The following is a 23598-nucleotide window of genomic DNA, read 5'->3' as shown; positions in this document are numbered from 1 at the left end:
CACCAATTATTTTACCATTGATAGTAGGAGGTGCAGCAACATGTGAATTATTAGCATTGCTAGTGGTGGTAATAGTCCAAACTTTAGCTACATTTTCCTTTTTAGCTAGTTTTTCATTTTCTTCTCTATCCCACCTAGCACGCTAGCTTCAGCCATTAATCTTATATTCTCATTAATTCTAACTTGGATAGCATTTGCTGTAGTAACAATTTTATTTTCAATATCCCTATTAGGCATAACTTTCGATTTCAAAAGATCAACATCGGAGGCAAGACTATCAACTCTAGAAACAAGAATATCAATTTTATTGAGCTTTTCCTCAACATGATTTGTTAAAAACAGTTTGTGTACTAATAAATTCTTTAAGCATGGCCTCAAGTCCAGGGGGTGTATTCCTATTATTGTTGTAAGAATTCCCATAAGAATTAGCATAACCGTTACCATTATTATAAGGATATGGCCTATAGTTATTACTAGAATTGTTCCGATAAGCATTGTTGTAGAAATTATTATTTTTAATGAAGTTTACATCAACATGTTCTTCTTGAGCAACCAATGAAGCTAATGGAACATTATTAGGATCAACATTAGTCCTATCATTCGCAAGCATAGACATAATAGCATCAACCTTATCATTTAAGGAAGAGGATTCTTCAACCGAATTTACCTTCTTACCTTGTGGAGCTCTTTCCGTGTGCCATTCAGAGTAATTAATCATCATATTATCAAGAAGCTTTGTTGCTTCACCAAGAGTGATGGACATAAAGGTACCTCCAGCAGCTGAATCCAATAAATTCCGCGAAGAAAAATTTAGTCCTGCATAGAAGGTTTGGATGATCATCCAAGTAGTCAATCCATGGGTTGGGCAATTTTTAACCAGAGATTTCATTCTTTCCCAAGCTTGAGCAACATGTTCATTATCCAATTGTTTAAAATTCATTATGCTACTCCTCAAAGATATAATTTTAGCAGGGGGATAATATCTACCAATAAAAGCATCCTTGCATTTAGTCCAGGAATCAATACTATTCTTAGGCAGAGATAGAAACCAATCTTTAGCTCTTCCTCTTAACGAGAAAGGAAACAATTTTAATTTTATAATGTCACCATCTACATCTTTATATTTTTGCATTTCACATAGTTCAACAAAATTATTGAGATGGGCAGCAAGATCATCGTAACTAACACCGTGAAAATTGCTCTCTCATGACAAGATTAAGTAAAGCAGGTTTAATTTCAAAGAATTCTGCTGTAGTAGTAGGTGGAGCAATAGGTGTGCATAGGAAATCATTATTATTTGTGCTAGTGAAGTCACACAACTTAGTATTTTCAGGGTTGGCCATTTTAGCAGTAGTAAATAAAGCAAACTAGATAAAGTAAATGCAAGTAAACTAAATTTTTTGTGTTTTTGATATAGCAAACAAGATAGTAAATAAAGTAAAGCTAGCAACTATTTTTTTTGTGTTTTGATATAAAGTGCAGCAAACAAAGTAGTAAATAAAATAAAGCAAGACAAAAACAAAGTAAAGAGATTGAGAAGTGGAGACTCCCCTTGCAGCGTGTCTTGATCTCCCCGCAACGGCGCCGTGAAATTTGCTTGATGCGTGTAGTTGACACGTCCGTTGGGAACCCCAAGAGGAAGGTGTGATGCGCACAGCGGCAAGTTTCCCTCGTAAGAAACCAAGGTTTAATCGAACCAGTAGGAGTCAAGAAGCACGTTGAAGGTTGATGGCGGCGGGATGTAGTGCGGCGCAACACCGGAGATTCCGGCGCCAACGTGGAACCCGCACAACACAACCAAAGTACTTTGCCCCAACGAAACAAGTGAGGTTGTCAATCTCACCGGCTTGCTGTAACAAAGGATTAACCGAATTGTGTGGAAGATGATTGTTTGCAGAGAAAACAGTAAAACAAGTATTGCAGCAGATTTGTATTTCAGTATTAAAGAATGGACCGGGGTCCACAGTTCACTAGAGGTGTCTCTCCCATAAGATAAAAGCATGTTGGGTGAACAAATTACAGTCGGGCAATTGACAAATAGAGAGGGCATAACAATGCACATACATGTCATGATAAGTATAGGTGAGATTTAATTGGGCATTATGACAAAGTACATAGACCGCCATCCAACTGCATCTATGCCTAAAAAGTCCACCTTCAGGTTATCGTCCGAACCCCCTCCAGTATTAAGTTGCAAAGCAACGGACAATTGCATTAAGTATGGTGCGTAATGTAATCAACAACTACATCCTCGGACATAGCGCCAATGTTTTATCCCTAGTGGCAACAAGCACAACACAACCTTAGAACTTTCTCGTCACCGTCCTGAGTGTCAATGAAGGCATGAACCCACTATCGAGCATAAATACTCCCTCTTGGAGTTAAAAGCAAAAACTTGGCCGAGCCTCTACTAGTAACGGAGAGCATGCAAGATCATAAACAACACATATGTAATAACTTGATAATTAACATAACATGGTATTCTCTATCCATCGGATCCCGACAAACACAACATAGAGTATTACGTATAGATGATCTTGATCATGTTAGGCAGCTCACAAGATCCAACAATGAAGCACAATGAGGAGAAGACAACCATCTAGCTACTGCTATGGACCCATAGTCCAGGGGTGAACTACTCACTCATCACTCCGGAGGCGACCATGGCGGTGTAGAGTCCTCCGGGAGATGAATCCCCTCTCCGGCAGGGTGCCGGAGGAGATCTCCGTAATCCCCGAGATGGGATCGGCGGCGGCGGCGTCTCGGTAAGGTTTTCCGTATCGTGGTTTTTCGCCTCGGGGGTTTCGCGACGGAGGCTTTAAGTAGGCGGAAGGGCGAGTCGGGGCCGACGAGGGGCCCACACCACGGGCGGCGCGGCCCCCTTGGCCGCGCCGCCATATGGTCTGGCCACCTCGTGGCCCCACTTCGTATGCTCTTCGGTCTTCTGGAAGGTTCGTGGCAAAATAGGCCCCCGGGTCTTCGTTTCGTCCAATTCCGAGAATATTTCGTTACTAGGATTTCGAAACCAAAAACAAGCAGTAAAACAAGAATCGGCACTTCGGCATCTTGTTAATAGGTTAGTTCCAGAAAATGCACGAATATGACATAAAGTGTGCATAAAACACGAATATGACATTTTTTGGAGTTGGTGGCATGGTGTCTCCATGGTGTAGATGTGTCGAAAGAGGGGTTTTCGGACGAAAAGAGGGGGGAATGGCCAAAAACTGACCAAACCACCATGGATTGGGGCAAGATTTGGCACCCTTGTGCACATTGTGATATGAAACCTTGGTTGCTATGGGTTTTGATTTTTTGGGGTTGGTGGCATGGTGTCCCCATGGTGGAGATGTGTCGAAAAAGGGGTTTTCGGACGAAAAGAGGGGGGAATGGCCAAAAACTGACCAAACCACCATGGATTGGGGCAAGATTTGGCACCCTTGTGCACATTGTGATATGAAACCTTGGTTGCTATGGGTTTTGATTTTTTGGAGTTGGTGGCATGGTGTCCACATGGTGGAGATGTGTCGAAAGAGGGGTTTTCGGACGAAAAGAGGGCGGAATGGCCAAAAACTGACCAAACCACCATGGATTGGGGCAAGATTTGGCACCCTTGTGCACATTGTGATATGACACCTTGGTTTCTATGTGTTTTGATTTTTTGGAGTTGGTGGCATGGTGTCCCCATGGTGGAGATGTGTCGAAAAAGGTGTTTTCGGACGAAAAGAGGGGGAATGGCCAAAAACTGACCAAACCACCATGGATTGGGGCATGATTTGGCACCCTTGTGCACATTGTGATATGAAACCTTGGTTGCTATGGGTTTTGATTTTTTGGAGTTGGTGGCATGGTGTCCCCATGGTGGAGATGTGTCGAAAGATGGGTTTTTGGACGAAAAGAGGGCGGAATGGCCAAAAATGGACCAAACCACCATGGATTGGGGCAAGATTTGGCACCCTTGTGCACATTGTGATATGACACCTTGGTTGATATGGGTTTTGATTTTTTGGAGTTGGTGGCATGGTGTCCCCATGGTGGAGATGTGTCGAAAGAGGGGTTTTCGGACGAAAAGAGGGGGGATGGCCAAAAACCGACCAAACCACCATGGATTGAGGCATGATTTGGCACCCTTGTGCACATTGTGATATGACACCTTGGTTGCTATGGGTTTTGATTTTTTGGAGTTGGTGGCATGGTGTCCCCATGGTGGAGATGTGTCAAAAAGGGGTTTTCGGACGAAAAGAGGGGGGAATGGCCCATTCATGTTCCATTCATGTGTCGAAAGAGGGGTTTTCGAACGAAAGGAGGGTGCCAAATTTAGATTTTTTTCATGCGTCCCATTCATGTTCTGGTATTTTTTAATTAAAATATACATGTACAGTTCCATTTTCAGAGTAATATTTTTTCTTCCACGGCAAAACCTTGTTCCCTCCAAATTTTAGAACGACGGCTGCCAAAACGCACAAATTTTTCGTTCCCTCCACTCCTCCCGCGCACCCCACCTATCAAATATTTCGCCCTTCCATATATACGTCGTGCCTCTCCCCCATGATTTACGAGCATCTTAACTCCCCACCCCCCGACCTCATCCTCTCGTGCTCACCCCGATCCGGTGTCTTCGCCGGACGTTCTTCCATCTCGCATCTATCTCCCCGGCCGGTGGTCGCCATGGCCGGCAGTCGTCGAAACATCGGGGGGAAGGAAAATCGCGCACACACGCCGAAGAAGGCGCCCATCTCGAAGAAACGCCAAGGTAAATCTGTCGCGGTGATCGGCTTGTTGTTGTGTTTTTCGGATGGTTAGATCGAGAGATCGGTTTTACATGTCTACCACGCCCGTTTGACCTATATCTAGATCTTGCATATTTGATAGATCCAATCCCGACATCATACGTATAGGGTTTATCATTTTTATTCCAGAGACAATCATGTCGTGCTATACAATCTTTGCCATCCCGCTGCTGTACAATCTTTTGCATAGACAATTGTTTGCCGAAACACTTAATCGAACTAATTCCAGCCGTTGCCGAAAACAGCCTGACGAGCTACAGTGAACAACGACATTGCTTCAGACTTTTATTCCTCAGTTTCAGAGGGAAGCAGAGTTTGATCTAGAACAATTGTTTGATGTTTTCTATGGAACTATTTAGTTTGCACGTGCAATGCACGTCTTAACAATGTAACGAAGTTTTTTTAATCATGTACTTTGTTTCATCAGTCTATTTCAGCACATATCTGAACTTCTATCAGCACATATCTGAACTTCTATCAACACATATCTGAACTTCTATCAGCACATATCTGAACTTGTATCGGAATTGGCCCCCTCTTATGTTTTGTTCACGCTCCGCTCTTCCGATTATTTCAGCGGAGACACAAAACCCCGTCAAGCCGGCATATGAGCTTTCCAAGGAGAAACAAATGCAAGAAAATGTAGTACGCATGGAAAAAAATTCGCTGAAAGATATGGACTCGGCCACAAATTTCGTAAAGATTTCTCCGGTTTTGCACGTTCATTAGTGTATGGTGGGGTACAAATAGGAACTAGTAACAATCTAAAGGACACAGATCGCGAAGAGATGGAGGTCGAAGAGGACCCTTCGTATGAACCGAATCCATAAGAGATAGCTACTGCTGATGATGATCTTCATTCAGATGAGGATCAGCGCACTGTCGGCAAAACTTCAGCTCAGGTCTGTGGAACTATGTCTGAACTATGATAGGAAATACGTACATGCTAAATGTTTCCTACTAATGTAGCCTCTACTTTGCTTGCAGATAGTTGCTTCTTCTGCAATAGTTGCACAGAAGAAGCGATCCATACCTGAAGTTGCACCATCCAACATTGCAACAAGATCAATGGCAACAACTGAACCTGAAGCTGGGTCATCTGATGAGCCGACGGCCACTGCTGGTCTGAACACTGAAGGAGCACCCTCACTTAACCAGATCATGACATCTGGAGGCAGCACCTCATCTCCTGAGGACAATCAAATTGTGAACTTTGAGCGGCAAGGTATGAAAGTTTGTAAAAACTAAACACTGTACCGCATATTTTCATATAAAAGAGAATCATTTCATATCTCTTATTTCAGAGACATTGACAACATCTGGCGGTAGTAAGAGAAAGAGAGGTGGACGCAGACGTACCATGGGCCATGGACTACATGAGTACACAAGAAGACATGGTGGCAATAAGATGCCAATTGAATTCACTGGCTGGTGTCAGGAGACCCAAGGATTATGTCCGATCAAGCAAAGCTGAGCAATGAGGTTGGTATTCACATCCGTGAAAAAATGCCGCTTGCAACACACTGGACACAAGTACAAGAAAGATGTAACTCTCGGACATGTCATTCCTCATGCTATAAGTACAAGTAGCGGTGAGTCCCGTACAATCTTGGTTTAACCTAATTAGTATGCTACATGATCAACTATCTAAGAATCTACTGATTAATGCATCACTATTTTGCAGGGAAAGTTTAGTATGGACAAAAATGATGAGGTGGCTCAAGATGTGTGCACTGATATGCCGCAAGTTAGTATTCGGCAGTTCCGATATAGGCTTAAAAAGGAGTATTGGCCGAAAATTAAAAATCTCACACTGGAGCAAGCATATCTCAAGAAGCCAGATCATGTAGAAGAGAAAAGCTGGAAAGAACTGGTGAAAAGATGGTTTGATGAGAAGTACCAGGTACATAAACGTTATTCCTTTCAATAACAGCTACTGAATTCTTACATTTATCTGATCTGGATAAATAAAATGCATGTACTGAACATAGGGACTGTGTGTAATAAATGGAAAGAACATAGAAGCCGTGGAAACAGCTTCCATACCACTCGGATCTCGAAGCTATGTTGCTCACTCGGGAACATCTAGTAAGTGTTCTGAATTTCCCAATACAGTTCATACTTCAGTCATACACAGGTGTACAATGGTAATGTGCATTCTACATTTTTTCAAGCGTAGAAGGCTAAGCAGCGGGAAGAAGAAACCTCTCCAATTGAATTTTTAGAATCACACACACTAACAAGGATAACATTATGAGTGCTCGATGCAAAAAGTGCATATGTAAGAAATATTTCTTATTAGCACAATATAATATAATCCAGTTTTGTATGTTGTCCATGCAATGATTGTAATCTTTATGCAGGATCAAATGGTGGCAAAAAAGCGGCACCACGCAATGAAGATGAACCTGATTTGACTGATTTGCAAATTGTTCAGCTAGTTCTGAGCCAGAAAAGCCCATCCACCACCTGCAACAGCACATTCCTACACGCATCCGAGAGCTACAACAAAGACTGGCAGATCAAGAGCAGAACTCCATACAGGCAGCTGAAACGTACCACAGTGAGATGCAGGCAAGACTGCAAGAACAAGATCAAAAATTTGAAGAGATCGTGAAGAAGCAGGACGAAGAACTTGAAGTCGTGAAGAAAGCCCAAGAAGAAAAGACTCTGGCTTATGAAAAGAGGCTGACTGAAATGGATGCCGTGCTTAATGTGCTCTTGAGGACATCCCAGCCACCATCCATGTCTCAATCCCAGGGCAACTAATCTATTGCACCACCATCCTACAACATTATTAATCATAGGTCTTTTAATTTCTTTGTGTTCCAATTGTAATTTTTCTTATGAATCTTTCGGTCTGTGAGAGACATATATACTTCTTGTGCCACCATTTATGCATGATATTTATTGTCTATTTTTTGATATTTCGCCAGCTTTTTTGTTTCCCAAATTTCGCAAATAATTCAAATGCTCTCAAATTTTGTCAAATTCAAAAGGTGACGGAAAATGTCACAACGTCACTATTAAATGAAACCACGTGGCACCAATTTCTGGTCCCACTTGTCAGAATTTGTGGGTCCCACCAGCCAGCATTATTGGGACCCATATGTCGAGCAACAACCTGGTCCCACTTGTCCGAATTTTGTGGATCCCACCGGTCGAATATTGTGGGTCCAGCTTGTCATAATATTTTGTGGGTCCCACCGAGCCAGCACCATGCCGGTCCCACATGACAGATATCCATGTCGGCGCCGTCGGACCCATGTTGTCGAAGCCAAATGGACCCACATGTAAGGGCACGTATGCTTTTTTTGGACCAATCGAAACTTCCCAAGATTTAGATATTGACGAAAGTTGCAATTTTTCGTGACAAACCCGTCTCGTCAACAATGAACCTTTGATGTTGACGAATTTGCGTGTCGTCACCATCAAACATTTGACGTTGACGAAAAAATGCATACCGTCACCCCCGATATTTTATGACGGAGCTTTCTTGACGAACCCCATGACGATCAAATTTTGTCACCGCGAAGTAATCCTTGACGAAAATTGGCCTTAACATGACGAAAGTGATTTGTCAAAAAAATTGTTTTCCTTTGTAGTGATTGGTTGCCCAAGAAGAACATGTTGATGTGAACTTCATTAAAAGTAATAATTTCAACAACAATGCTTATAGGAATAATTCTAGTAACAACTATAGGCCATATCCTTCTGCTAATGGTAATAGTTATGGTAATTCTTATGGGAATTCTTACAACAATAATAGGAGTGTACCCCTGGTCTTGAAGCCATGCTTAAAGAATTTATTAGTACACAAACTCGCTTTTAACAAATCTGTTGAGGAAAAGCTTGATAAAATTGATATTCTTGCTTCTAAGGTTGATAGACTTGCCTCTGATGTTGATCTTTTAAAATTGAAAGTTATGCCTAATAAGGATAATGATAATAAGATTGTTACTACAACAAATGCCATCCAAGTTCGAATTAATGAAAATATTAGATTGGTGGCTGAATTGCATGCTAGGTGGGAAAGAGAAGAAAACGAAAAACTAGCTAAAGAGAATAATGTAGCTAAAGTTTGGACTATTACCGCCACTAGTAATGATAATGCTTCACATGTTGCTACACCCCCTACTATCAATGGTAAAATAATTGGTGTTGGCAATGTTTCTACTCCTAGTGCAAAGTGTGCAAAATTGGCTGAAACTGCTAAAACTCGTCGAAACTGTTTGTGATAAAACTGCTGAAATTTTTCAAAATATTGGGGACAATGATCCCATTGTTGTAGATCATAATGGTTTAGATTTTGATGATTATCACATCTCTGAAGTTATAAAATTCTTACAAAAACTTGCTAAAAGTCCCAATGCTAGTGCTATAAATTTGGCCTTTACAAAACATATTACAAATGCTCTCATAAAAGCAAGAGAAGAGAAACTAAAACTTGAAACTTCTATTCCTAGGAAGTTAGAAGATGGTTGGGAGCCCATCATTAAGATGAGGGTCAATGATTTTGATTGTAATGCTTTATGTGATCTTGGTGCAAGTATTTCTGTTATGCCTAAGAAAATCTATGATATGCTTGACTTGCCACCATTGAAAAATTGTTATTTGGATGTTAATCTTGCTGATAATGCTATAAAGAAACCTTTGGGGAGGATTGATAATGTTCGCATTATGGTTAACAATAACCTTGTCCCCGTTGATTTTGTTGTCTTGGATATTGAATGCAATGCATCTTGTCCCATTATATTGGGAAGACCTTTTCTTCGAACTATTGGTGCTACCATTGATATGAAGGAAGGTAATATTAAATATTAATTTCCTCTCAAGAAAGGTATGGAACACTTCCCTAGAAAGAGAATGAAGTTACCTTATGATTCTATTATTAGAACAAATTATGATGTTGATGCTTCGTCTCTTGATAATACTTGATTCACACTTTCTGCGCCTAGCTGAAAGGCGTTAAAGAAAAGCGCTTATGGGAGACAACCCATTATTTTACTTATGCACTTTTGTTTTATATTTAAGTCTTGGAAGTTTTTACTACCGTAGCAACCTCTCCTTATCTTTATTTTATTGCATTGTTGTGCCAAGTAAAGTCTTTGATAGTAAAGTCAATACTAGATTTGGATTACTACGCAGGAACAGATTTCTTGCTGTCACGAAATTGAGCCGCCCCTGCTGTAGAAAATTTATAAAAATTTGCCAATTTACGTGCCTGATCCTCAGATATGTACGCAATTTTCATTAAATTTGAGCATTTTCATCTGAGCAAGTCCAGTGCCTCTAAAAAATTCGTCTTTACGGACTGTTCTGTTTTGACAGATTCTGCCTTTTATTTCGCATTGCCTGTTTTGCTATGTTTGATGGATTTCTTTGTTCCATTAACTTTCGTTAGCTTTGTGCAATGTCCATAAGTGTTAAGAATGATTATGTCACCTCTGAATATATGAATTTTCAATTATGCACTAACCCTCTAATGAGTTTGTTTCGAGTTTGGTGTGGAGGAAGTTTTCAAGGGTCAAGAGTGGAGGATGATACAATATGATCAAGAAGAGTGAAAAGTCTAAGCTTGGGGATGCCCCCGTGGTTCATCCCTGCATATTTTAAGAAGACTGAAGCATCTAAGCTTGGGGATGCCCAAGGCGTCCCTTCTTCATCGACAACTTATCAGGTCACCTCTAGTGAAACTATATTTTTATTCCGTCACATCTTATGTGCTTTACTTGGAGCGTCTGTTTGTTTTTATTTTTGTTTTTGTTTGAATAAAATCGGATCCTAGCATTCCTTGTTTGGGAGAGATACACGCTCCGCTGTTTCGTATGAACACATATGTTCTTAGCTTTATTCTTAATGTTCATTGCGAAGGTTGAACTACTTCGTTCATTGTTATATGGTTGGAAACAGAAAATGCCGCATGTGGTAAATGGTATAATGTCTTGAATAATTTGATACTTGGCAATTGTTGTGCTCATATAGATCATGTTTAAGCTCTTGCATCATGTACTTTGCACCCATTAATGAAGAACTACATAGAGCTTGTTAAAATTTGGTTTGCATGATTGGTCTCTAGAGTCTAGATATTTTCTCGGTTAAGGTGTTTGAACAACAAGGAGACGATGTAAAGTCTTATAATACTTACAATATGTTCATATGTGAGTCTTACTGCACCGTTTTATACTTGAGTTTGCTTCAAACAACCTTGCTAGCCTAGCCTTGTATTGAGAGGAATTTTTCTCGTGCATCCAAATCCTTGAGCCAAAAACTATGCCATTTGTGTCCACCATACCTACCTACTACATGGTATTTCTCTGCCATTTCAAAGTACATTACTTGAGTGCTACCTTTGAAAATTCTATTCCTTTGTCTTTGCAATATATAGCTCATGGGAAAATAGCCTTAAAAACTATTGTGGTGAAGAATATGTACTTATGTGTCTTATTTCTTAATAAGTTGCTTGTTGAGCGGTAATCATGTTTCTGGGGACGCCATCAACTATTACACCTTTGTTGAATATCATGTGAGTTGCTATGCATGTTCGTCTTGTCTGAAGTAAGGGCGATTTTCATGATCAAATGGTTTGAGTATGCATATTGTTAGAGAAGAACATTGGGCCGCTAACTAAAGCCATGATTCATGGTGGAAGTTTCAGTTTGGACAATTAATCCTCAATCTCTTATGAGAATTTTATCTCGTTGTTGAATGCTTATGCATTAAAGAGGAGTCCATTATCTCGTTGTCTATGTTGTCCCGGTATGGATGTCTAAGTTGAGAATAATCAAAACCGAGAAATCCAATGCGAACTTTCTCCTTAGACCTTTGTACAGAGCGGCATAGAGGTACCCCTTTGTGACACTTGGTTGAAACATATGCTATGCAATGATAATCCATGTTAATCCAAGCTAATTAGGACAAGGTGGGAGCACTATTGGTATACTATGCATGAGGCTTGCAACTTATAGGATATCTTATACATAACACATATGATTTGTTACTACCGTTGACAAAATTGTTTCTATGTTTTCAAAATAAAAAGCTCTAGCACAAAAATAGTAATCCATGCTTCCCTCTGCGAAGGGCCATTCTTCTACTTTATTGTTGAGTCAGTTTACCTACTTCTTTCTATCTTAGAAGCAAACACTTGTGTAAATTGTGTGCATTGATTCTTACATGTTTACCTATTGCACTTGTTATATTACTTTCTGTTGACAATTATCCATGAGATAAATATGTTGAAGTTGAAAGCAACCGCTGAAACTTATATCTTCCTTTGTGTTGCTTCAAAGCTTTTTACTAAGAATCTATTGCTTTATGAGTAACTCTTATGCAAGTCTTATTGATGCTTGTCTTGAAAGTATTATTCATGAAAAGTCTTTGCTATATGATTCAATTGTTTACTCATTGTCTTCACCATTGCTTCGAATCGCTGCATTCATCTCATATGCTTTACAATAGTATTGATCAAGATTATGATAGCATGTCACTTCAGAAATTATCCATGTTATCGTTTACCTACTCGAGGGCGAGTAGGAACTAAGCTTGGGGATGCTTGATACGTCTCAAACGTATCTATAATTTCTTATGTTCCATGCTACTTTTATGATGATACTCACATGTTTTATACACATTATATGTCATTATTATGCATTTTCCGGCACTAACCTATTGACGAGATGCCGAAGAGCCAGTTGCTGTTTTCTGTTGTTTTTGGTTTCAGAAATCCTACAAAGGAAATATTCTCGGAATTGGACGAAATCAACGCCCATGGTCTTATTTTTCCACGAAGCTTCCAGAAGACCGAAGAGGATACGAAGTGGGGCCACGAGGTGGCGACACACTAAGGCAGCGCGGCCAAGGAGGGGCCCGCGCCGCCCTAGTGTGTGGCCCCCTGTCAGCCCTCCGACTCCGCCCTTCCGCCTACTTAAAGCCTTCGTCGCGAAAACCCCAGTACCGAGAGCCACGATACGGAAAACCTTCCAGAGACGCCGCCGCTGCCAATCCCATCTCGGGAGATTCAGGAGATCGCCTCCGGCACCCTTCCGGAGAGGGGAATCATCTCCCGGAGGTCTCTTCATCACCATGATCTCCTCCGGATCGATGTGTGAGTAGTTCACCCCTGGACTATGGGTCCATAGCAGTAGCTAGATGGTTGTCTTCTCCTCATTGTGCTATCATGTTAGATCTTGTGAGCTGCCTATCATGATCAAGATCATCTATTTGTAATGCTACATGTTGTGTTTTTTGGGATCCGATGAATATTGAATACTATGTCAAGTTGATTATCAATCTATCATATATGTTATTTATGTTCTTGCATGCTCTCCGTTGCTAGTAGAGGCTCCGGCCAAGTTGATACTTGTGACTCCAAGAGGGAGTATTTATGCTCGATAGTGGGTTCATGCCTCCATTGAATCCGGGACGAAGTGATGTAAAGTTCTAAGGTTGTGGATGTGCTCGTTGCCACTAGGGATAAAACATCGATGCTTTGTCTAAGGATATTTGTGTTGATTACATTATGCACCATACTTAATACAATTGTCTGTTGTTTGCAACTTAATACCGGAAGGGGTTCAGATGATAACCTGAAGGTGGACTTTTTAGGCATAGATGCATGCTGGATAGCGGTCTATGTACTTTGTCGTAATGCCCTGATTAAATCTCATAGTACTCATCATGATATATGTATGTGCATTGTTATGCCTTCTTTATTTGTCAATTGTCGAACTGTAATTTGTTCACCCAACATGCTATTTATCTTATGGGAGAGACACCTCTAGTGAACTGTGGACCCCGGTCCATTCTTTAGATCTGAAATACAATCTACTGCAATTGTTCTTTACTGTTCTTCGCAAACAAACATCATCATCCACACTATACATCTAATCCTTTGTTTACAGCAAGCCGATGAGATTGACAACCTCACTGTTACGTTGGGGCAAAGTACTTTGATTGTGTTGTGCAGGTTCCACGTTGGCGTTAGAATCCTTGGTGTTGCGCCGCACTACACTCCGTCACCAACAACCTTCACGTGTTTCTTGACTCCTACTGGTTCGATAACCTTGGTTTCATACTGAGGGAAAACTCACTGCTGTACGCATCACACCTTCCTCTTGGGGTTCCCAACGGACGTGTGTTAACTACTACCACGCCAACAACAAGGATTTTTCGGCCTTGTGTCGCCGAGGGCTCGCGGATGACGATGCCGCCGCCGCCGCGCGTGCGGTTGCTCGGCGGCGAAGCCGGCTCCTTTTTCACCGGCGCCAAGGATGGCGCCGACCTGGAGAGCGACCTCGACGCCGTATCGGAAGACGACGAGCTGGCAGCCATGCGCCGTGGCTGCCAGCTGTTTCCCCGGCGGCGGTTGGCCGATGCCCTCGATGGAGGGGGCATCGTGAGCGGCGGGGTGTTGCCGCCCTCGATGTGCTCGAGGACGTTGTGGAGCGTCCTATTCGGCGCGCTCCACCATCGCCGGCGACCCGCGGCGTTGTTGCGCGGAGGCGGAGGCGGCGGGCCATCGTAGGACGCCAGTTCCCGCTCCCACCGCCGGAGGAAGAAGGAATTCCACCGCGTGATATTGTCGGGGTGGTGGCGCGGGTTGGTGCGCTCTTCCTCCGTCATCGCCATCCGAGCCTCCTCGATGGCGGCGTCGAGGGCGTGGCCCTGGGGCGGCAGTGGGATTGGCACGCCGCCAGCACTTAGCCGCCACCCGCCGCCGGGAGGCCTGGTGTCCGGCGGGCAGGGGTACCCCGCCTGGTGGAGGAGGTGCCCCTCCCACGCGTGCAGCGACCGGCGGGGGAAGCCGTTAATGGTTGCGCCGTCTTCGTCGTTGAACGCCATCGGGAGAGTGGAGGAGAGTGGAGGGAGAGTGGAGGTAGAGTGGAGCAGGGGTACGCGTCGCGGCGAGCGGAGCGGCGTATATAGGCGGGGCTGGCGCCGGCGATTAATGCCGCGTGGAATGCGACGCGTCCGCGGCGAGCTGACCGGCGGCAGCCTTTACTGCACGCGGAAGACGATGCGCGTGTCGCTGACCGGTCGGGGCCACCTCCGCGGCGAAGCCGAAACGAAAGCGCGGGAGAGATTTCTCGGCGTTTTGCTCGCTTTCGCTTCGTCCGGAGTCCCCGAGCGCTCTCCGGTAGGCCGGGGTTGGCGTGGGCTCGCCGGATGGATGAAAGCCCAAATCCGGCGAAAAACGAGGAACCAGGGGGCGCGGCTGGACCATTTTTCGCCGTCCGGATGAAAAAATGTCACGTCGGGACCTGTTCGGGAAGACGAGTGAAGATGCCCTAAGCTGCCTAGCTCGTTCTCCAAGTCCAACTCGGAGATGAATCCGGGCTGGTGTCTCAGATCGGAACTCCCAGACTCCGAGTTACCCTGGCGCGCGCCTATATACACGAGCTGCGCGCCACGTCCACTCCAGCAACGATCTAAACCTGCCCTTTCCCGCGCGCGCGCCACCGGGCAAAGCACGAGAAGAAGCACCGGCAGATCGAGAGTATATATATGGTACTGATGGCAGCGCTGACCCACCGCTCCACGGACTGCCTCGGCGGCCGGATCCACCGCGACGCCATTCAAAGGTGCCCGTCCCGCGGCATCGGCGCCGCGCGTGCCGCCGCCACGTCCGACAACAGGCAGGTGTGGCCAGCCCAGGGGAGGCCGCGCGGGCGGAAGCCTCGCCACGCCGCCGCGACGGTGCAGCAGCCGCAGAAGCGCGCCATGGAGAACGTCGCGATCCTGAAGCGCGGCGACCAGGCCGTGCCCAAGTCGGAGACTCCAGCCGTGGCGACGACTCCCGTTGCGCTGACAAAGAACGCCGAGTGCGTGGCAGCTACATGCCAACACGGTGCGCAGGCGCTGTCCGAGGCTGCGTCGGCTGCGGATCAGTGTAGAGAGCCGTCAGAGAAGGCCGAGACCGATGGCCGGTGCCATGCGCCGGCGACGAAGATTGAGGCTGAAACCGTGAAGGCCGAGAAGGGGTCGCCGGCAAAGACAGAGACCGAAGCTGCGACACCTGCGGACCGGTACAGTGTGCAGGCGAGAAAGACTGAGGCTGCGGCGGCCGCGGACCTGTGCAATGCGCCGGTGAAGAAGGCCGAGGTTGTGGCGGCCGCGAAGCGAATCAGCCCAAAGGCAAGGAAAACAGGTTTTCGCGCGCCGACCGTCTATGCGGGGGCATCATACGTGATTTCGCCGGATCCCGGCGAGCTGCCGATTCCCCTCGGCTTTCTCAAGCCCCGCGCGTGGCACATGACTGCATGCGCGTAATGGACGCGGCGGCGGTGGCGGCGCCAGACGTAACCCAGATCACCGGGAGTCGGCAGAGACGAGGTTGCAGTAGTACTCCTACAGTCCTACTGTAGTGTTCCTGCTGTTCTTTGAATAACAGGTGTTCCTGATGTACACACACGCTGTAGAATGCAGATTGTTCCCGAAGTATTATTTTTCTGGATTTCTCTGTACTCGATTCAAGAAGCCATGTTAATAAATGATACTACAAAGAGATGATGGAGATGTTGTCTTCCAATTTCTTCTCTATCACTAAACTCACTATACACTCACAACAAGCACGCTATGAACTGCTAGTACAAGTTATAGCATAAACATAAACTGCATTTCTGCGTATAAAAAGGCATTCCTCCTCCAATCATCTCCACCTACATGTTAACTGTTTCATACATCTAATGAACAATGCACATTACATACGATTTTCAGTTGTGATTCTTGTTCTCCGCACGCTCACCGTCTCCTGCTCCCCACCCGTCCTCAAGCGGCATGTCCGGCATCACCTTCTTCCAGAACCAGTGCTTCCTCCATAGCAGCACCATCTCCTCGATGGGCACGCCCTTGGTCTCCGGCAGGAAGATATACACGAACACAGTCATGACGGTGATCCACCCCGCGAAGAAGAGGAAGATGCCGAACTTGAAGGCGCACAGCAGCGACAGGAACGCCTGCGCGATGATGAAGGTGAAGAACAGGTTGACGGCCACCGTGATGCTCTGCCCCGCCGACCGCGTCTCCAGCGGGAAGATCTCGCTCGGCACCGTCCACCCCAGCGGCCCCCACGACCACCCGAACGCCATCACGAACAGGCAGATCACCAGAACCACCGCGATCGAGTAGCTCCGCGACAGCTGCTTGTCCGTCCCGAACTTCACCCCCAGTATCACCGCCACGATCACCTGCATGCACCAAAAAATGTAATGGTGTGAGATGTCCATTCTGAACTTCACCCCCAGTAATACTCGATGGTGTGATGGTGTCGTCTCTCAGTTCAACCAACCTGGCACACGATCATCTGGATGCCGCCGCTGATGAGGAGCTTCCTCCGGCCGAGGCGGTCCACTGTACCGATGGAGATGAGCGTGGAGAGGCAGAGCACGGCGCCGGTGATCACGGAGGAGTAGAGCGACGCGTCGGCGCCGAAGCCCATGGTCTGGAACAGCACGGGCGCGTAGAACAGGATCGAGTTGATGCCCGTCAGGATCTGGAACGCCGGCATGCACACCGCCATCACCAGCTGCGGCCGGTTGCGCCGCTCTAGGATGTTCCGGAACGGGTTCTCGATGGTGTTGGCCAGCTCGCTGGCCTCCGTCATGTCCGTGAACTCGGCGTCGACGTCGGACGTGCCGCGGATGCGCTCCAGCACGCGCCGCCCCTCCTCGGACCGCCCGCGTTCGATGAGGCTGTTGGGCGTCTCCGGCAGCAGCATCCCGCCCACGGTCATCAGCAGCGCCGGCGCCGCAGCGAGGCCCAGCGAGAGACGCCACCCCCAGGGGTTGATGTTCTGCGTGCCGTAGTTGATCATGTTCGCCGTGAAGATGCCGAGCGTCGTCGCGAGCTGGAACATCATGTTCAGCGCGCCCCGCAGGTGCGCCGGCGCCATCTCCGACAGGTACAGCGGCACGCCCTGCATCACCACCACCACCAGCATGTAACTTGTAAGGGCCAATACAAGCACAAGCACTTTCGGTGTACGTGACAACATAGTAACAGTCAACACACCACACCTGATTGCCGAAGCCGATGCCGACGCCGAGCATGATTCGCCCGAGGATGAGCATCGCGAGGTTCACGGCCGCCACGTTGAGGATCGCACCGATGAGGAAGCTGATGCCGCCGCAGACAATGCTGGCACGCCGGCCGTAGTTCCTCGTCACCGGCGAGGCGAAGAGGGAGGAGACGAGGCCGGCCAGGTACAGAGAGGAGGTGAATGCCGACAGGCCCTGGTTGTCGTACTTGCAGTAGTTATTCTGGTGTCCGGAGTTCTTGCGCCGGAACACCACCGGGAAGAACTTCTCGAGGAATGGATCCATGGAGGTCACTCCTCCTGCAGCATTGGGGCGTAGTAAGCCAGATTGCCAGAGTTCGATAGGTACTAATCGCAGTAAATCTAAAAGTGCCGTAGTTTCCGAACACACTGAATTTTCAGCTAGTCCTGTGCTCCTGATGGCAATGAGACATGAATGTTCCAAACTAGTAGTAGACTATTAGTAAAACTGACGCCTGACGGTAATTTCTCCATAAGCGCCAGGAATGGCAAAGCATGTCAAAAACAATGCTGAGCAAAGTTTCAGGTTAGCCTACTACATCTTCAATGTGTGATATTACTGAGACCGTCTAGTACTATCATGAATATGATACTTGTATATGATACTATCTCTATAGTGGGTAGTACTTAGAGTAGTATCATAATCTTATAAATTTATTATTTTGTACAATTCCAATACAAATCTGTGTACAAGATCTATTTATTATTTTTACTCGTAACATGCGCTATGATACAATATCTACCTATATTACTCTACTCTTATCTCTAAGGAGATGTCACATAAGCATTTTTGTGGACCTATGATGCATGATACTACGTACTACTAACATACTAGCACTATGATTAGTGTGAGCATTGTTGATGAAATCGAAACGTTTCCCGGATTCAGCAAAACCGCACACTGTTGTACTTCCGCATTTCATAAGCTTAGAAAACAAATAATTTGATAACTGTTCAACTTTCTTTTTAGCAAGAAAAAGTATGTGTTTTGTCCCTGGACTATTCTGAGTTCAGTTTTGATGTCTAAACTTGAAAAACAAATAAATTTGATTCTTAACTTGTAATAAAAAATAGTTGTGCCCATTTCATGTGAAGACCGGGCCATGCCCTCTTTTTGAAACAAAAAATTAGTCTTGCAGCGTAACCAATGTGGTGTGGCAGATGACCTTGTGGTGAATTCTCACATTTTCCAGCCTAGTCAGCACATAATATATGATAAAAAGATAGAGAGGGACTGAAAAATGATCAGATGACTGTTTACAGAAAAAGATAGTCGGAGAAAAGGTTGGAAATTTTTCCAAACAAGAAACATCAACTCAAAAAATCTATGAACAGTTGGTTAGAAAGGTACTCCCTCCTGTTCAGTTTACGTGCACGTCGTTTAAGAAAAATTTTGACCATATATTTTATTAACAAAATATGAGATATATACCATAAAAGTTATACCGTTGGATTCATATTCAAGAAAAGTTTCTAACGGTATCATTTTTATAACATATAATTCATATTATTGACTAAATTAATGGTTAAAGTTTTTCTTAATCTACATGCGTGACTTATAAATTGAACCGGAGGGAGTATCATATTTCACGTTCTTACTATTTGTGAGTTTTTTTTCTTGATTTCTTAGTACTTCTCAAATGGTTGTGTTTTTCTCCTCTCCTACCCGGATCACCAATTGATCAAATTTGAAGCGAATTCAAGGTTTTACACTCAAAAATTTCTATGAACCCAATGTGTCCCTTAGTATTCTAGAAATTTTTGCTAGTTATTTAGATGTTTCGACTGCCTGTCTTGCCAAACTTAAAGTAAAAAAATCAAGGTTTTAGAAAGACCTCCCGATCAGTAATTGTGGAACATTTTAGCTCAGTTTGGACAACCATTTTAGGAGTTTGGACTATTTTTCCACGGTTTGGCCAAATCTGAAATGAAAATTCAGAGTTTTCACAAAACAAGAATGTCGTAAATCAATCAGTGTGGTATCAAGAAGTGAGTCTAGCTCACTTGGTTAGGAAAGTGACAACCATCCAGGTTCAAATCTCCAGGGACGCGAATTTGGGTTCTTATTATTTAAAAAACAAAATTATTGTAGGGGCTTCCCCTATCGTATTCCTTTCAAAAAAAAAAATCAGTGTGGCATCTCAAGCCCGACTAGCTCGAGCCAATGTTCTCAGGCACTCACATGTGGGTCCATGCAGGCGTGTTTTACGCTTTTTTTTTCTCTTTTCATACTTTTTACCCTACAAGCTTACGGTATTATGACTCAAGTCAATTGTTGTAGGTTTTCACCTGGTTTTTTCCTAAAAACTGGACCCCATTTAAAAAACCGTAAATTATGAGTTCAGAACCCAGCACGGACCATTGCCCGCCATTTGCTTGTTTGATGGATGGTGGGATCCAGCGTCGACACATGGCAAGTTGCCACTGGATCGCGCCACAACAGGCTTCTCAAAAATAGTATTTTTATGCTCAAGTCAACAATGGCATTGGCACCCCTTGAAATATTTAGGAGTATGTGTGTTTTAGGGTGTGTTTGGTAATGGAACGAGGTGGAATGTAATGGAACGGTTCCATACCTAGAAGCAGTTCTAATGTTTGGTTGTGGAGGTGGAATGTAACCAACTAGTTCCACAAAAGGGAATATTCCCCTTAGATTCGGTATTCAGTCGTTCCACCAATCCAGTGGAATCTGGTGGAATGCGAGGCTAACCACCCACCAAAGCCATCGCTTACCCGGAAAAAAGAGAGCCTAATCCCTATTCTCCCCCGACGCGCACCCTGACGGAAACCCTCACCTCTCCCCTTTGTCTCTCCCTCTCCACGACCGTTGGCGTCGAGTATATCGAGCGAGAAGGCAGGCGTTGCAGCGGCGGATATGAGTCAGGGGGCGGCGTGGCGGGAGGCCGGGAGAAGGCGCGGCGGTTCCGTTCCACTTTTCTAGTCCCAACCGAACGGAAAACGGAACCATCCCATTACGCAATTTGTCTCAACCAAATATGAAGATGGAACCGTTCCATTACAGTGGAATGGAACCGTTCCATTACATTCCACCTCGTTTCATTACCAAACACACACTTAAAAAGGGGGAAAGGCTAAATTTGGGCATGTGCTTCGTGACGAATCACGAAACTCAGCCTTGAAATACTTTTCGGTTGATGCAATATTTTTCATCTAAACTGACGTACGTCATTGGCCCTTCGTTGCAAGCACCACGCAACCACCGTTCATACGGTGCAGCAAATCTTTTCCATGACGATATCCTCCATTGATTACAGGGAAGACCGGGCTGAAACGGACAGCCACACCGTGATATCACTCGGCCCTGGACTGAACTGAAATAAGATAGAGGTGCCCAACACGACGCTGAAGATTGCAGCAGTCTGTGGCGTGTCATTTTCTCCGCTTCATTTTTTTGACGGAAATCTTCTCCGCTTCATGAACAGCTCGACTCGAGAGTCGAGACCAATTCCTACACTTGTTCTCTGCACGCACGCAAAGATCACATCGATGCGTCCACCCATGGACGGAGATGGCTAGCTGAATCTACCCATTCGTACTGCCTAAATTGGCCTCGCCAGAGGTACGAAAATAATAGTGAGGCGTGTTGTTTTGATGGACCAATGGAATGGATATATATACTGCTTGCTTTTGGGTAAGCTCTGTTCATTTCCAAGTCCACAAGTCCATGGGTGATGTGGGCGTCGCGAAGTGTGGTGGGAGGCAGACTGGTCGCGATCAGGTAGCGACGTAGGCGAGGGACCATGGACACACCGCCGGCACTAGCTCCAAATCTGCCCGGACTTGGAGGGCCACCGCTAGCTAGAAAGGGCTGGAAGAAACGTGCATGTGACATGTTCTGATGTTCATGGAGGAGAAGAGCTCGGCTCTTCCGATGGTTCCTGGGCCATGGCTGGCTGAGAAGCAGCCACACACACACACACACAGGGGGCTTGCACGGCCGGCGCATAAAACGAAACGGAGCCGAGAGGAGACAAAGAACAAGGAGAAGTTACCGGAGATCCCGATGTCGTAGCCGAAGATGGAGCCCCCGACGGCGGCGACGAGGCAGGCCATGGCCACGGCCCACGTCATGCGCCCCTTGTACTCCGCCGCCCGCTCCTTCTTCACGCCCAGCGCCGACACGCCGCCGCCCGCCATCGAGCTCTCCTTGGATTGCTTCCCCCTCCCACTCCTCTCCGACTCCTCTCCTCCCCTATGCAGGAACTCAGGCAAGATCGAAGTGGAGGCGCGCGGGGAGGGGAGAAGACCTCAGCACGGAGAAGCAATGCTCCAACCAACTACAATTCTACGGCTATATATGTCCCGTTGTCTTGACTTCCTTCCCTGTCCTGTCCTGTCCTGGGTGTGAAGTGAGCGTACAGTGTAGGCTCTACAATTAAGAGAGGCAAAGAGTAGCTGGAGATTGCCTGAATAATAAGCCCGGAGGCAGCTGACAGCCTGTGCTTATGCTTGTTCACTGAAGACGATAAGCACCCCTGGCGCCCTCGGCTGTCGATAGTTGACCCATATCCTGCGGATTGGGGCTGCCAACGTAACGCAACTCGATCGTCGAGCGACGTGGATAGATATATGCACGTGGCTGTGTGTGTAACACTCCCCTCCCCTAGGTGACTCATGATATAACTCCTAACTGGTTGATGGATTCGCTAATTTAAAGTTGAACTCATCTTTCTATTCTTAATAGGTGATTCCATTTCTTTTTACATGCAGCCTATCCACCTCATCAAGCATATTTGAGCAATCCTAGCTTGCCATGTGTCATAAAATTGCCACCTCAGCCAAACAAATATTACTTCCTAAATAATTGCCCAATTCATCCATTGATGTTTATGTTTCCTAATTTATTGATCGTGCAGCACCAATTATCTTCGCGTTCTAAAACTTAACAGGCACGATAGATGGCTCCCAGCCTCCTAGGAGCAGCCCTTCCAGCTTCACATTCCATAAATACCTCCACCTCCTTCCTCCACGGCCTTTCTCCTTCAGCCATGTCATCACTAAACCACATCATTATGTAGAAAAAAACCAATGCACACTTCATTGTCCAGCAACAGCCGTTTGATCTGAACATGGAGAGCCTCTTCACTATGCACCATATACAACACTAACGCATTCTAAATGGGTTTTAACTTCCATTGAATTTGGTTGGGCTGACGCTTAAACTCGAAAAAAAACAATGCCCGCGTCATTGTCCAGCAATAGCCATTTGATCTGAATATGAAGAGTCTCTTCACTATGCACCATATGAAGCACTAACGCATTCTAAATGGGTTTTAAATCCCAATAAATTTGTTTGAGCTCTTAAACTCCTTCAATTACTAGGACGTCGTGCCTGATGGGATTCGCTGAGCATCCAAGTATTTATTTTCCATGCCTGTGTCTTGGCTGGTGGCTAGAAGGCTGTTTGCACACCTCCCTCTCTCATCGCCCCAAATTTCTAAGCAGCCTGCCTTTGCTATCGCTGAACTGCCGGGCGCTGTTGTTCTTGCTACCAACCATGAGCCACGTCAAGCAACTAATCTCTTCCATAGTTTTAACTCTTTTTTCACCTCCGTTTGAGCTTTGCATCGAGGTTCCCATATCGTGCTACCATGGCATAATGAAAAATCTAATTGCCTTGCAGATTCTACTGCTCCGAAAAGGTTGCATCCATGGCTTCAGTTAGTACACAGTGATATAGAGATGACTTCTCGATCTTCCAATATTTTGTTTCTCGGTGGAGCAGGTGGTAAT

At 45.4% G+C, this 23598-nt stretch overlaps 1 protein-coding gene across 1 annotated transcript; it reads right to left on the bottom strand.

The window, feature by feature from the left end:
• Positions 1–16382: 16382 nt before the first annotated feature.
• On the bottom strand, positions 16383–22285 carry LOC124652326 (sugar transport protein 7-like). Its single transcript, XM_047191349.1, has 4 exons — positions 21858–22285; positions 17804–18123; positions 17077–17703; positions 16383–16975 (listed from the first exon to the last, which is right to left on the bottom strand). The coding sequence occupies exons 1-4, from the start codon at positions 22000–22002 to the stop codon at positions 16502–16504; spliced, it is 1566 nt and encodes a 521-aa protein (XP_047047305.1). The 5' UTR covers positions 22003–22285; the 3' UTR covers positions 16383–16501.
• Positions 22286–23598: the final 1313 nt, after the last annotated feature.

This window comes from Lolium rigidum, chromosome 5 (assembly GCF_022539505.1).
Source record: "Lolium rigidum isolate FL_2022 chromosome 5, APGP_CSIRO_Lrig_0.1, whole genome shotgun sequence".
NCBI classification, from domain to species: Eukaryota; Viridiplantae; Streptophyta; class Magnoliopsida; order Poales; family Poaceae; genus Lolium; species Lolium rigidum.
This window is presented reverse-complemented; position numbering and strand designations above follow the sequence as displayed.

Bases quoted from the DNA above. Each gene is read 5' to 3' on its own strand.
- LOC124652326 (XM_047191349.1), bottom strand. From the start codon at position 22,002: ATGGCGGGCGGCGGCGTGTCGGCGCTGGGCGTGAAGAAGGAGCGGGCG. The intron at 18,124-21,857 runs GTAACTTCTCCT...CCAATGCTGCAG, and splicing joins CTACGACATCGGGATCTCCG to GAGGAGTGACCTCCATGGAT. The intron at 16,976-17,076 runs GTTGGTTGAACT...TGGTGCATGCAG, and splicing joins TCCAGATGATCGTGTGCCAG to GTGATCGTGGCGGTGATACT.